The 14,137-nt window shown below is 46.0% G+C and overlaps 1 protein-coding gene across 1 annotated transcript in view; it reads right to left on the reverse strand.

Moving 5' to 3' along the window:
* The window catches only part of LOC8051450, a 131,238-nt gene that overhangs the window by 40,729 nt on the left and 76,372 nt on the right, over positions 1 to 14,137 (reverse strand). Inside the window, 3 exon segments of the mRNA XM_042293400.1 lie at positions 9,318 to 9,590; positions 11,732 to 11,783; positions 11,785 to 11,952. Coding sequence (XP_042149334.1) covers positions 9,318 to 9,590; positions 11,732 to 11,783; positions 11,785 to 11,952 — 493 coding nt within the window.

Here is a 14,137-nt window from a genome sequence, read left to right on the forward strand (position 1 = left end):
CACTGCGTTAACTAGGGATGCTGCGAACCACCCTCGGTTCGAACTCAAAAGGTTTCGATATTTTCGAACCGAGGTGATGTTCGAATTCGAAAGGTTGCGATATTTTCGACTGTACGGAGGTTCGAAATCGAAAAATTCGTAACTTTCCAAAATCGTGGGGTTTCGAATTCGAAAAGTTCGAAGCTTTCACGGTTTCTAAAAGTTTGGGTTCGATTATTTTGAATATTTGTTTACTTGAGGTTCGATAAATTCAAAGATTTCAAACTTCCCTAATTTGAAATTCGAGAGATTCAAATGTTTCGAATTTCTTTGGATCTAAACTTCGAAAAATTTGAACGTTTCGAATTCTTAAAGACAAAGTTAAATAAATTCAAAGATTTCGAATTTTTTTCTACATAAAGTTTGATAAGTTTGAAGGTTTCAATCCTCTCTTTTAGAGCTAAATTCGAAAGAAAACAAAAAAAGCTTTAAGGTTTCCAATTTCTTTGACGTCCAAGTGCGCAAAGTTCGAAGTCCGGTTTTCATGTTCCGTTACAGCTTGTTTCAAATAACGTTTTCACGCCTCACTGGTTTTCACGAAATCAGGTTTAGAAAAGTTTGGGTGCGATATTTAGACTGCGCGAAGTTGGGCAGGCAATTAAATGAGACGACGAGTGTCCCGGATGGGCTGGAATATTTGCCAGTGCAAAGTGACGTGCGACAATAGATCAGCAATTGTGACCGCCAGGCCGGGGTGGTCATTAACGTGCATCACGAAGTAGTGATCCTACGAACGCACTGTTTAACGATACTCATCCAGTTCGAAACGGCCAGGGGAAGGCAGGTGGTTGAGGCTCAGAAAAACATTGAAGTGATCTGGCAAACTGCCCCCCAACCCCCTTGCATGCTGGTAGTAATTCGATCGAACGCCGCCCAAGTGACGCTGGCATATAGTAAGTTTAGTTTGTACATGACGCAAAATCCTGAGACTGGGAATGAAATTTGAAAGAGAAAGTGTAAGAAGGCAAAAAGAAGGGGACAACGCCTCAAACTCAGCTCTGGGAACGAAATTTGAAAAAAAAAGTGTAAGAAGACAGAAAAAAAAAGAAAGCCGTTTAGAACTTCTTGTAACGCCGAATTAGAGCGCAGCTCTTGAGGAGGAGGAGGGAAGGGTACTGGGGGGGTCACGTGACCTGGGGGATCACGTGACGATGACGTCATCAGTGACGTCACTGATGACGTCATCGGCATCCGCATCATCATAATCACTAATGACGTCATCGTCACGTGACCCCCCCCCCCCCCCCCCCCCCCCCACAGGTCCTCCTGAAGGAACCCGAGGTCCTCCCAAAGGAGCCCGAGGTCCTCCCGAGGTCCTCCCGAAGGAACCCGAGGTCCTTCCGAGGTCCTCCCGGAGAAACCCGAGGTCCTCCCAAGGTCCTCCCGGAGAAACCCGAGGTCCTCCCAAGGTTCTCCCGGAGAAACCCGAGGTCCTCCCGGAGAAACCCGAAATCCTCCCGAAGGAACCCGAGGTCCTCCCGAGGTCCTCCCGAAGGAACCCAAGGTCCTCTGCGAGGACCTCGGGTTCCTTCGGAAAAATTTACCCAGAATGCATTGCGCGGTTACGCCGACGGCGACGCCGCTCAAGCCGGAAACGGGCACATAAGAGCTGCGCTCTAAAAGGGGACAGGACAACGTTTCAAACTCAACTCAGCTGATAACTCGGCTCAGGACAACGTCTCAAACACAACTCAGCTGAGTTTGAGACGTCCTGTCCCCTTTTTTCTTTCTTCTTACACTATTTTTTGAGAGTTTCATTCCCAGTCTCGGGATTTTGCATCATGATCAACATACACCAGCTCGCCTGCACCTCGACAATTTTTTTTGTTTGTAATTGCTTTGGAGGTTTATTTTCGGGGGCAGAAGAAACGTTGAGCAAAAAGCACAGAAGCTGACGCAACTTGAGGTCGAGGAGCGTTCTACCATATCAGTGGCGTCGGAAGAGGAAAAACGGGGGGAGGGGGGGCGGGGGGAAGGGGGGGGGCTCTAGTCTCTCCCCCCCCCCCCCCCCCCCAGATATTTCGGACTGTTAAAGAAAACAATACGGGGAAAGAGGCATGGTCGAGCTCATTGTAATCTGAAATTATTTATGCATATGTATAGACCGTTCCATTAGGGTCATAGCAGAGAGGGTGAAAGAGAAAAAAATGCACTCCCCCTCTCACCCCGCATCTCGTCCGCTCCGCCGAGTGGGCTGTAGCTAGCGTCCGGCTGGCGTGCAAACTCTGTTTAAAATCGCGTCATTTTGGAACTTTCAAGCGCAGATGCGCAGATTTTGGTGTGCCAGTTGTCTTGTAATATTATGCTAGATAAAAAGACTCACAGGGTCCAATTGCGCTGTTACCTGCTTGCAAATAAAAAAAAATATAGGGAAAACTGTGTCAGATTGGCTGGTCTCTTTGGCGAAAAGTAAATCCGGTTGCTGCACCTTTTTTACTATACAAAGTTCGTACTGGTGTAGGACTTTAGAGACAGTAAGTGGAAGTCTGAACTAATAAATAAAAACGTGCTCTCCTGCCGCAATACACGCAGTAGTTGAGGGTAGTACTGCCGGCTGACTCAACTGCTATTTAAGTAACAACAGAAAGAAGATATGCTAGTTGATCATTTAGCAAAATAGAACAACAGAGATCTATAGGCTGATTTTGGAGTAGCCACAACTATTCTAAGAACGCGAACCACTTCACAACGGCAGCCACAAGCGAGAGTTCGATGTTCGGTAAAGCCCGCCGATACAGCCCAAAGATGGAGGACGCCAACCTCCCGGTTTGTCGTCTGCTAGCGGAGTCGGGCGCGTGCCCTCTCTCTCGTTTTACCCCGCCGAACCCGCTGAACTTCCCGGATGTGTGGAGAGGGCGCTGCGGTCGAACAAAATGGTGCCGCCCAAAGAGCGCTAAATGGAATGGTCTATAGCTACTGTCGCTCTTCACTGCATAAAATATCGCATAGATGGTCATTGTAAGAAACTCGTTGTCAGAAGGCACTACTCGTCACATGCTCGGTGGCTCGGAAGTTCAAAGCTATGTTTTTTCGACCTAAATAACTGTGCCATTGATAAAAAATAATCAATAAATAAACATAACAATAGATGCAAAAATAAAAAGCTGGAGAGGAAAAACAAACAAAAAAAAAATATCAAGAATCTGCCGGAAGTGTTGTATTCTTGCATATTCAAAGGCCCAGAACTATGAAACAAGTTTCTCCTACCAAAATGTGTACAGGCCAAAAAAAAAAAAAAAAAAAAAAAAAAAAAAACACATCCAAAAACATAAAACGAGAAAAAAAAAATTTATGACGTGCTGAACTTGAACAATTTTAGAAATCTTCCCCCATGAGTTAATATATTCCTCATTGTGAAAAACAACAATAAATACATTATTTTGTTTTCTCCAGATGGTAATGATATGTACTGTCTCTGGTGTTAATTTAAATACGATACCTCAAACAATGTACGCGAAAAAAATGAGCATAACTGCCCGTAGGTACATGTTTGGATATTTCTTTGAAACTCGTCTTGAACAACAATAATCATATCTTAAGACGAAACTACCTAGGCTATACATAGATAATTTTTAAAAAGTGTAACACCTCTACCATAAATAGCTTCGGCTATAGCGCGCTTCAAATATGGCACAAACGACAATTGTCGAAAACCCATCGTCCTTCCTCGTTCCTTCGGGAATATATTTTTTTTTAAACCAAGCATGCCAGACGATTGAAATAAACGGCATTGTCTTTCGCAAGGAATGCGGCACCGCATGTAAAATTGCGAGAAAAAAATATTATGAATGTACCTCACTGCTTGAATCTAAATGAAACTGCCCGCCGGTCTTTCGAAATTTGACGAACTTCGAACTTTTACCGTAAAAGTTCGAAGTTCGCTGAACTTTTGACTTTCCAGGAATCGAAAGTTCAACAATTTTCGAATTTTTTAGATTAACAAGTTAGAAAATTATTGAATTTCTTAGCGTAGGAAGTTTTAAAGTTCGAAAAGCTTCAAACATTTTAGTGCAAGAAGTTTGAAAGTTTAAAAATCACTGAATTTTTTAGTTTATCAAGTTCGAAAGTTTGACAAGCATAGAATTTTGCAGCGTAATAAGTTCGAAATTTCGAAAAGCGTTGAACTTCTTAGTTTAATAAGTTCGAATTCTCAATATGGAAGTTCGAAATCTTTCAAACCGCTTGATTCGATCATTGAAACTTCGGTTCGAAAACAATTCGCGGCATCCCTAGCGTTAACCCAGCCCTACAAGACAGGAACCAGCATAACTCCTCTTGGGGTGCCATCTGTGCACCAGATCCCGGTATATACCTGGTGCTTCTGTTTCCAAGTCAAGCCAATGATGGGCTCGCAACTGGACGCGATAGTCAAGTCAAAAGGCACCAAAGGTCGCGCTTCGATCACTGCTGCGAAGCGTAACAGCTACCGAAATTGTACTCTGGGGCAGCTGTCTGGGTGAGGTACATCGAGTTTTTGCAAGTTCTTCACCTAGTAGACACACCCGAATTGCACCGAGGCAGACCGTCGAGGAAGCAAGTCTGTCGTGACCTAAGGTTACTCTGAGCTCAGCTGGTTCTGGCCAACTAGATGAGACGACGTGGCTGCCAATCTATATGGCAACTCCCAAGTGTATGTGATTAGTGGAAAACAGCACTACAAGACAAGGACAAAGAAACGGAACATGCACGACAGGACAGGGGCCGACTCACAAGTATATATGGTATGCTAGAAGGGAGGGGGGAGGGGTTGTGGTGACTGGGATGCCCATTACTTGGGCTGCGGGGGGGACAAAATGAATGTGTATATTATAGGGTCGGCTAGATTTTGGGGGGGGGGGGGGGGGGGGGGGGCTGAAGCCCTTTCAGCCCTCCCCCTGGCTATGTCCCTGCATCCGGCACACAGACCCCATGCAGGTCCCCCAGTTCACGTTGGCACGTGCGGAACCTTCATCGTCCTCCTTAGAAACGTAAACTGTGAAAACCAAAAAAATCACAAAAAAAGTTGATTTCTAGAAAACTATATTTTTGGGTCGTACACCTCATAAACTACTTTCTGTGCAATTATCAGCACCTAATACAACGAGGAAATATTTAAAAACAAATATTTACAAAGCCTGGGTAGCGTCCAAGTGATGGTCAAATGTCAAAATTAACCTCTACTTCGCGTGCTTGCCATTCTTGACGCATTTGGACGACGGCCGACATCTTGGTCTTGTTTTTGAAGGTGACTCCTTTCTCCTATTTTCCGGCACCCAAAACGGCGTCGGCCGCGTGGTTACGGCGTGGTCTGCGTTCTTCCAAGTTGCAATCGCAATAACGTGATTGGACAGAGCGCGCGCTACTTCTATTAGCTGGGACACGATTTCTCCGCTTGAGGAGCGCTCTCCACCTTTCCATTCCCCCTGCTGTTGCCGCTCGCGTCGTCTGCTCTCGGCGGTGGTCTGCTTGCTCTCAATCTCCCTTTACCAGCTCCGCTTCATTTTTCGACATCTTTACGATCACTGTCTGAACTTTCTTCAAGTAGTTTCGGGTAGTGTGCCCGTTCAAGCATGCAGTACCTAGCACGTCGACATCTGCGGTTCCTCCAGAGATCACGGGTCCCAGCGTTCGTCTTCCGCGAAAAGTGGAAACGCAACGTCCCGCATTTATATGCGGAAGCATTTCCCGACGCGCGAGGAGATCAAAGCAGAATCTAGACATTGCGATACCGTTCAAGCCGAACTTGGAGCTATGCCAGCAACCCAAAGGAGGTTTGAAGCCATGCTGCCCAATCCCTGCACTGCACGAAGCCGTGTTGAGGTTCAATGCCAGCAGCTACGGGCAACAACAGAAATCTCTGTTGCAGTGGGACTCCAGCCGGCCCATCTAGCCCTCCAACGAGCTGCCAAAAAACATGCCCTGCGTTTGCGCAAGGCAAGCAAAAACGACGTCGAAAGAAGTCGTATAGGCGGAACAAGAACACTTTGGAGTACTCTGCAGGGTCGTTCTAAAGCCGAAAATGTGTGTGCAACTTTCAAGTGCCGTTTTCTCAGAATGGATTGTTTCACAGCCGTGGCTGCTTGTACCAGTCATATCTTAGGAACTGCTCAATGGATCTTCGTGCAGTTTTTTTTATTCCGTTCCTATAAAACTTTGTGAGGGCATAACAGAGCGCTACTTTTAGAAAACTGTTATAAATTTATAATAAAAACATTAAATTTGATGAAAGTAAGTTTCACCGACTGCACAAGATTTGGAGTAGTGCTAAAAGTTTTTAACAAATAAATTTTAAAAAAGGGGCTTTGCTGTGCCCTGGAGCAGCTATCTAAAGGTCACCATAATAAATTTTATACTGCTATACCACCTTTTTTTCAAACTCTCCAGGCCTGGGATAAGGAACAGATATGGACGATTTTGATATTTGCAAGTTGAGAAATAATATGCACAGCTCCATGAAATTTTGCAGTTACTCTTATGTATATGTTATAATCACTCCCTTTAAATTTAATTAAGATAGCTCTAGAAATAAGGACGCTCTTATTCATGCCCTACGTCCTCTCTTAAAACCATCTGAAGTGGCAGCAGCCAATCAGGGATGCAATATTTTCACGTGACTGCTGCAGTGTGGTGGTGATGGTGGTGGTGATAACTGGACAGGGAGTTTAATTTGGTTTTAGTTTAAAATAGATTGTTTTCGTAACTAAATGGTTTTACGGTAATGATACTGTCAATGCCATCAAAGATATAGAATTATGCTTTTAATACAAACTTGATTGTGAGCGCATTGGTTTTCACTTTCAGTAACTGGTTACAGAAACAAACAAGGAGGACAGAAAAGGACTGACATCTTCCTGTCCGTCCTTTTAGTTTATTCTGTCCGTAACAAGATGTCATTAATGTGAAACTTTGTGTCTAAATAGTGCAATACATTTAAAGCTTTAACAACGACAATAGAACACTGCAATTAGAGCTTCAGGAGTTGCTGCGTGTGAACCCAGAACGTTGTGACGTTGAAATAAATTGTCCCATCCGAATACAGTCGAACCTCATTATATCAAACAGTGCGAGGACCGTGAAATAGTTTGATATATTCCAAATTCGATATACAAAATCACACCAAAAAAAGCGCCTAAGTACAGCGCGATTTAAACACTAAAATGCTACTGGCAAAAATGACTACTCACGTGAAGCGTTAAGGGGGAACACTGGTCTTGGAGCTTTTTTTCTTATTTTATGACCAAACCCAATGAAACTGCACAAGCTTGTTCAGTGTTTTGTGCTGATTTCATATATCTGGTCATTTTCTCAGTCAGTAGAATTGTCTTTAAAATAAATAAAACTTGCCTGCCTTTGTTTGGAAAAACGATAGAAAAAAAACTGCTCAACAAAATATTCTTTTTAACACATGGCTAGATACTACGAAGTGTAGAGAATACAATGTTGGAAGCACTTTTAAGATAAACTCATTATTAGTGATTTTACCACACATTGAAGTTCACTGCTCAATGCATGGCTAACAAGAAATAAAGCAAATGATCAAATATAAATTTTTCTAGACTTATATCAAAAATTCTGCTCTCAACATTGTATGCTTCACACGTTCAGCTACACATTTCAGGAACGGTTATATTTCTATCTGCTCTAGATGCTGAGATATCCCTCCTGCAAATTCTCAACGAATCCAAAATTTGTGTTTTGTGAAAACAATGTTTTAGAGTCAACTTCAACGCACATTCAGCCCGCATAGACATTATAAAGTAATTTATAGCTCAAATATTCATCCATGAAATTATAAGCCTGGTAGATTCAGAAGAATGACAGCCATCGCCATTTTCAAAAGAATGCAGTTTTAGGAAGTTTTTGTCTCCAAAGACCCATGTCTCCCCTTAAGGTGAATTATTTATTCCGGCGAAAAAAACTGCCGCGGCGTAGATTGCTTCATGGAGTTGACCGCTAGCCTTATTACAGCCAACTCCTCTGTCTCCAAGCAGTCCACCAGCGCCAGACCACTATCGTCGATTGCACTGCAGTAGCGGCGTAAAAGCGAGACAGTCTTCCCAACAATGTCGTAACAGGCTGTGAAACATTGTAGCCACCCGCTACTTGCGGCGACGTTTTGTGCTTGGTGGATAAACGCAAAGTCCTTTGCGTTCCGTTGAGGCATCGGCCTCGACACCGTAATGTTCCGAGCCCTTGCGTCCCCTATGTGAAGTGATCTTTCCACCTTTTGGAAGGCCGGTGTCAGAACACGGCGTGCGCTGGTTTCATGGCGGCGCCGGTTCCAGTTTCGATTTGGTGTCTCTTTTCGTCTTTTCAGCAGCGTGCTCAAAGTGCTTCGCGGTATGTTGTACGCTTCGGCAACGCTGGACTTCTTTTCTCCTTTTTCAACGCGGCGGATGGTTTCAAGCTTCGTCGCGAACGTCAGCGACGTACGTTTCTTTACGTTTGTTGCCATCAGTACGCCACATGCGGTTGACGCAACGTCAGAAGAAGGAACCCGGAGAAACGAAACTGCGGGGGCCACGCACAGTGCATGAAAAGAGCGATGCTGGCGATACGATTGAGCTGACTGAGCCCGTATGCCGCCGACTCTGGATGGCGTTCCCGGCACCATGGGCATAAAGCTTTATGTGGGCATGCGCTTGAACAAGTCGCAAACACCTGCTGCGCCACCACTATCCTACGATGTGTTGCGGGAAAGCCCGCCGTATCCTCCGATGTGCTACGGGAAAGCCTGCCGCCCGTCTCCGGAGCACAGCTTTCCGGCGCTGAGGAGTTCAATATATTCATTTTTTAACCGAATGAGTTATGCATGTAATTCTTATGATAGTTCGACAATGATTCAATATAAGCAATAATTCTATATATCCGTGTTCTATATAATGAGGTTTCACTGCACACCTTTTTCAAACGGAAATGGTAATCTTGAAACGTCGTGTCGTTCAATAACGTGATCCTGTCCGTTGGTTACAGAAACACCTGCAGAAAAAGCGGGCGCATGCGAGGGTCGCCGTCGTCGCGACATATTGTCTCGAGTCTGCTTCGGCTCCCGTCAATCGTTTGACTGCAGAGAGAGACACGCGGCAGAACGGGCGTCCGGCGCATCCACATCTGTCGCCGTGCCACTGCCCGAATTGCGACAACCAAACGGCGCGACGCCTTCACAAAGTCGTCGGAGTGGAAATCGAGAGACAGCTTTTGAGGACAAGGTAAACATGCCGGCTGCGGACGTTTTTTGGGCCCCGCGGTACTGCCAGACCACACGAGAACCCCGAAAGGAAGGAGTCTGGTCCACTCACCCTCGCTTGGCGAGGCCACCATGTCCATAAGGTGTAGGTCCTCGTCCCCCAGGAAGTCCGTGTAGAGGTAGTCATTCTGGCCGTGCGCCCCCACGGGGGGTCCGCTCAGGTTGCCCACGCACATGCCCATGTTCAGGCCGCCCACGGTGCCCACGGTGCCGCCCATGCCGGACGTTGGAGGGTACAGGTAGTCCGGGAAGTCCTGCCCGTAGGGAGGGCCCTCCCCGAGCGAAGACCCGTCGTTGCACGGCAGGCCCGTGCACGCCGTCGTGCCTGTACGGGGAGCAAGTCGAGATGGACGTCGGTTGCGGGGCCGATTGAGCGCACGTGCAGCTGGTTGAGCTCTGGGTGGCAAAAGAGCAGCAGCAAAAAGCGCGCTGCCGTCCACGGCGCGAAAAAAGGCCGAAAATTGAATGCACAGAACCAGTTGCGGCAGACGAAAAAGACAACGACCGAGGAAGATTGAGGAGAGGGCGAACGAGCAACTGCACTACCCTATCTTACCTCAAGTGTCATCTGGAAGACAGTTCGAGGAAAAGGATGGTACTTTGCGTGCTATCTTCATAGAAACTTAACTCCCGTCGACTCGACGTGCGAAACTTTAAAATGCCCCGCAGACAGCCAGCACCCCCAAAAAGCAGAACCGAAAAGTAACCAAATACCGAGTATTTTAACTAGCTTCAATTAGTTGTGATTTCGGTGATTAGATACCCTTCTAGTTGCAATGAGAGTTCAATTACTTGAACTGGAACTTGCGTTTTTTGCCTAACTTGCGACTCAATTCAGTTTGTTGCTTTTCAAAACCCTGGATGTCCCTCCGCACATAAAAAGAATTCAGCTTGTCTCGCAACATCGTGCAGTTTTAGGGGCAAAGAACCCTTCATTACTTATGATAAATTCCGCTCGCAGATCCGGCTCAAGTTGGTCATCTTCCACTCTTAGATTTGTGGCAGTGCCCGCCCCATGGAGAGCCCCTCCGACCGCGCCGAACTTGTACCGTGGGATTTCAGGGAGCTTGGTGGAAGTTGACAGAAGCGCGCTACATTATTTCCTGCAAGTCGGCAGTGTGCATGTGCAGCAAGGTCGCCAGGCCAGCCTGGCCGTCAAGTTGGATCTGTTTGGATACGACGGTTGTTTAGGTGGAATTCCGACGGCTTGAAAGCTCCTACCTCGCTTAGATCAGGCGTGCAAAGCCGGGACGGGAGTGAGGCAAATCATAAGTGCTGACATCTGATCGCCATAGGAAAAACGAAAAATAGAGTGACAAAAAATTTGAAGGAGGCAGACGCAAGGTTAGGCCAGTTCATTTTGCTGTTACTGATTGTTTACCTTTTAAACTGCATGCAACCGGCGTTTTCTTATGGTATAAAGCAAGAACAGACTAGGTAACGACCGTGCAAGTGATGATTTGTTACCTCTTTGTGTTTATTAGCCTTACCAGCAATCTAAACTTCACTGATGGCGATCACTGGGCATGCCCTGTCGCTTCGAGGCGGCCGAAAGGTATGCGACGGTGGCAAACGCAGACGACTTCCTCATTATTTGTGACATGGACTCCGTGGTACAGATATTTTCGTACGGCCTGTGTCGCGTGTTATTTCTGCAGCTAAAACAGGGACAGTTGTGACTGGTCATCGGAAAGCTCGGTTGGCTGAAGCGTTGGTCGGCTTGTCAAGTTCAAGCAGCTGCCATTTTGAACAGCCGACTGTCTAGAACGGGTCACTCCAAAAATGCGCGTCCATCTTCCGCTCGTCGATTTGGAGCGGGTCCCACGGAGCAAAATCTTGCCTCTAGTGTGGGTTTTGGAAAGCGTTCTGGACCTACCAGTGGAATTCATCATTATTAGGGTCATGTTTCAATGGGGAAAATATTTTTCTAATTCGCTATTTCATTTTAACTCTGCATACATGAAGCGAGTCTACCGTACTGCTCCCAACTAGGAACGAGGAACATTCTTGATACTGGAAAGCCGTACCGGTCTTTCCAGTCCCCGCATCAATGTTTCAGTCAGTCAGCTAAAAATACAACTCTTATAGCAAGCTGTGCAAGCAAACCAAACCAATCAAATAGAACATTGTAGATATCTAACCATCAAGAATTTAGTTAGATTAATGCCACCGCTAACCTGGTGCAATTGCACGATTGTACACCGGTGCAATGCCCGAGATGGAAAGATGGGAACGGCCCGTCACTTGTCGGGATTTCACCACTCCGGCTGTCGATCACTTGCGCTAATCCTCTTTACCGCCGAATGCGCCTACCACTAGAATTTGAAAGCAATTTTTATAGCTCAGCCCCCATGCCTCGTCATTCCCCTTACGTCCATCAAAAGAGAAAGGTCACCAGCAAAGGGCACGTCTCCAAAGAATGCCGATTCGGTTGGCTCGCGCCACACGCAAGGAGCGCCCCCTCACCGAAGGATCCATGCATGAAGGGCGCCATGTGGTCGGCGGGTGGTGGCCCCAGGGGTGGCATTGTGCAGCAGCACCCCCGGAGGAAAAGGGTCCGTGTAGTTGTGAGGGGGAGGGCCCCCTGCCCCGAGGGTACCACACTGGAGGCCACGGCCACAAGCGTCATCCCCCGGCCGGGGCTCCGGGCACGTCCAGTTCTCCTCCACGGGATACAGGTCAGCCGCCTGCGAGGCAAGGGGGAAGTGGGCGTTCCAGTTTTAAACAGGAGCTCCGGCTCAATCTTGGTAGTCGCTGATTTGCCTCAAAAATGGTTTGGCAATCTATTAGACACATCTCAACTAGCAACCAAAGTTACATGTCAAAATCATTTGTTTCCGCAAAGTTAGTGAAGTTTCAAAATTGGTCTCAGAGGCCGAGAGGCTTTACTGGCAACACTAAAGACGTAAAGTCAGATGTTGTATTATAGAGCAATGGAAAGGCGGGGGGGGGGGGGGGGGGGAAGCATTACAGCTTGTTCCTGACGCATTACTATAAAAAATGTTGCCTGCTTGACTTGCAAGTTGTACGATGTGGGATGCCGCCCCACCCGAGAGCGTGCGAAAATCTGAATGTTGGTTTTGGCATCACCTTAATTTGACGCTTTCTCAATGGTAATTCTTAATTTCAAAGTAATAAATAGCAAGCCAGAAAGAATAAAGCCTCGGTATTCTGAAAATGGGTTTAATTTGGACAGCTGAAAGGAACCACCGGAGCTCAACTTCAAAGTATAAGAGTGGTAACTTGGGCGAGTTGGTGATGCATTACAACAAAAAAAAAAAAAAAAAGCAGAAAAAATTAAACAAAGGGCAAGTGAGAGGAATGTACACAAGAAGTGCTTGTCGCGTACATTCCGCTCACTTGTTCTTCGTCTAATTTTTTCCGCTTTTTTTGGTTTAAAGAAAACACAGTTGTGGTTGGGTAGTCTTTATGAAAATATTACCCGCAATATCCTGGAAATTAAAAGGTGTACGCAACTCAAAACCCAACTTTTTATGTGAGGAAATTGTATGCAACTCAAAACCCAGCTTTTTATGTGAGGAAATTGTGGGGCAAGAACCAGACGCTCAGCCCACCTACCTACCTACCTGCTTACACCCCTCCCTTCCCCTCTCCTTTCCTCGGTCACATGCCAAGACAACCAAGAACTTGGAATATTTAAAAAGCAAAAAGCCCCCCCGATGAAAACCTTTGTTCATAACAATGCGGCAATGTTTCATTAATATGGACCCCTTTAACATGCGCGCTCAGCTATATAGAAAGAATTTTTGGAGACCCATCTGTCCCCACACTATACTCTTTCCGAAACCATGTCAAGCAACATTGGCGGTCGCCATTTGGGCATCACTAACGTTACTAGAACCACTCAGTTAAGAAACCGCCATAGAGCCTGTTCTAAGAAAGTGGCACCGATCTGTACTAGAGAACCGAGCTAATGGCAATGACAATGCCGCCATTTCTCTTGCAGCAGCCACTCGAGGAACTGCATGTGACTTTTATTTTGGCTTTAATCGGCCATTTGGGCGCCAAAACATATACAATCAAGGGGTTTCAGGGGTGCCACCCCCGCCTCCCAAGAGGACGTTCCGCAAATTACAACCAAAGTTAGGATGCGCCCAGGTCAGGACACACTACCTGAAATCACTGCTGAGACATGGTTGTATAAAAACATTGTGCCACAAGACCAAAGATTTTAGAAAACATCATGTGCCCATCATTTTGTACTAAACTCCAATAAAAGTTACTACAAAAAGAGTTTTTTTTTTTTGTTTTTTTTTTTATGCAAAAACATGCTTTCCAAAAGCTCAAGGTGACCACAGTAAAGACAAAAGATTAAGAGTGGCGCTGTTGTCATACTTAGCTCGCTCTTGGCGGACGCCAGCGGCCCGGTTTGAACAGTGAGTTTCTTAACCGAGTGTTCTAGTAACGTTGGGCATCACGCACGTGATTGGACCGAAGTCTTCACCGAACGCAGCGCTCATTTTCGGTGCAGTCTGACCCGAGTTTGCATTGAGCGCTGGTGCAGCCCTCGAGTCTAATAGAGGCTCAGAGTATGTGATCAAACAATGGCAGATGCAGGTAATTGGCATAGCAGCTACTAGATGGCACACACTATTAAAAAGGGTCTATTCTGCCTCGAAGGAAACTGTAGTCGGGACTATGGACAGCTAGCCTAAAAAACAAGCCAAGTAAAAATGTGCATTTTTGTCTCATTATTATGGACACAAGCTTCCTAAACACAATTCACTACTGGAAAAAAAAAAAAAAATGTTCAGAGGTTTTTGGGTTATACAGTATACCGAGAGCTTATGAGTTGTCTGCGGACGGTTGCCCTGCCCGAGAAAGCAAAAGAACAAGGATGCAATTTATCGG

This window comes from Ixodes scapularis, unplaced genomic scaffold, assembly GCF_016920785.2.
Source record: "Ixodes scapularis isolate PalLabHiFi unplaced genomic scaffold, ASM1692078v2 PGA_scaffold0__279_contigs__length_252992795, whole genome shotgun sequence".
Lineage (NCBI taxonomy): Eukaryota > Metazoa > Arthropoda > Arachnida > Ixodida > Ixodidae > Ixodes > Ixodes scapularis.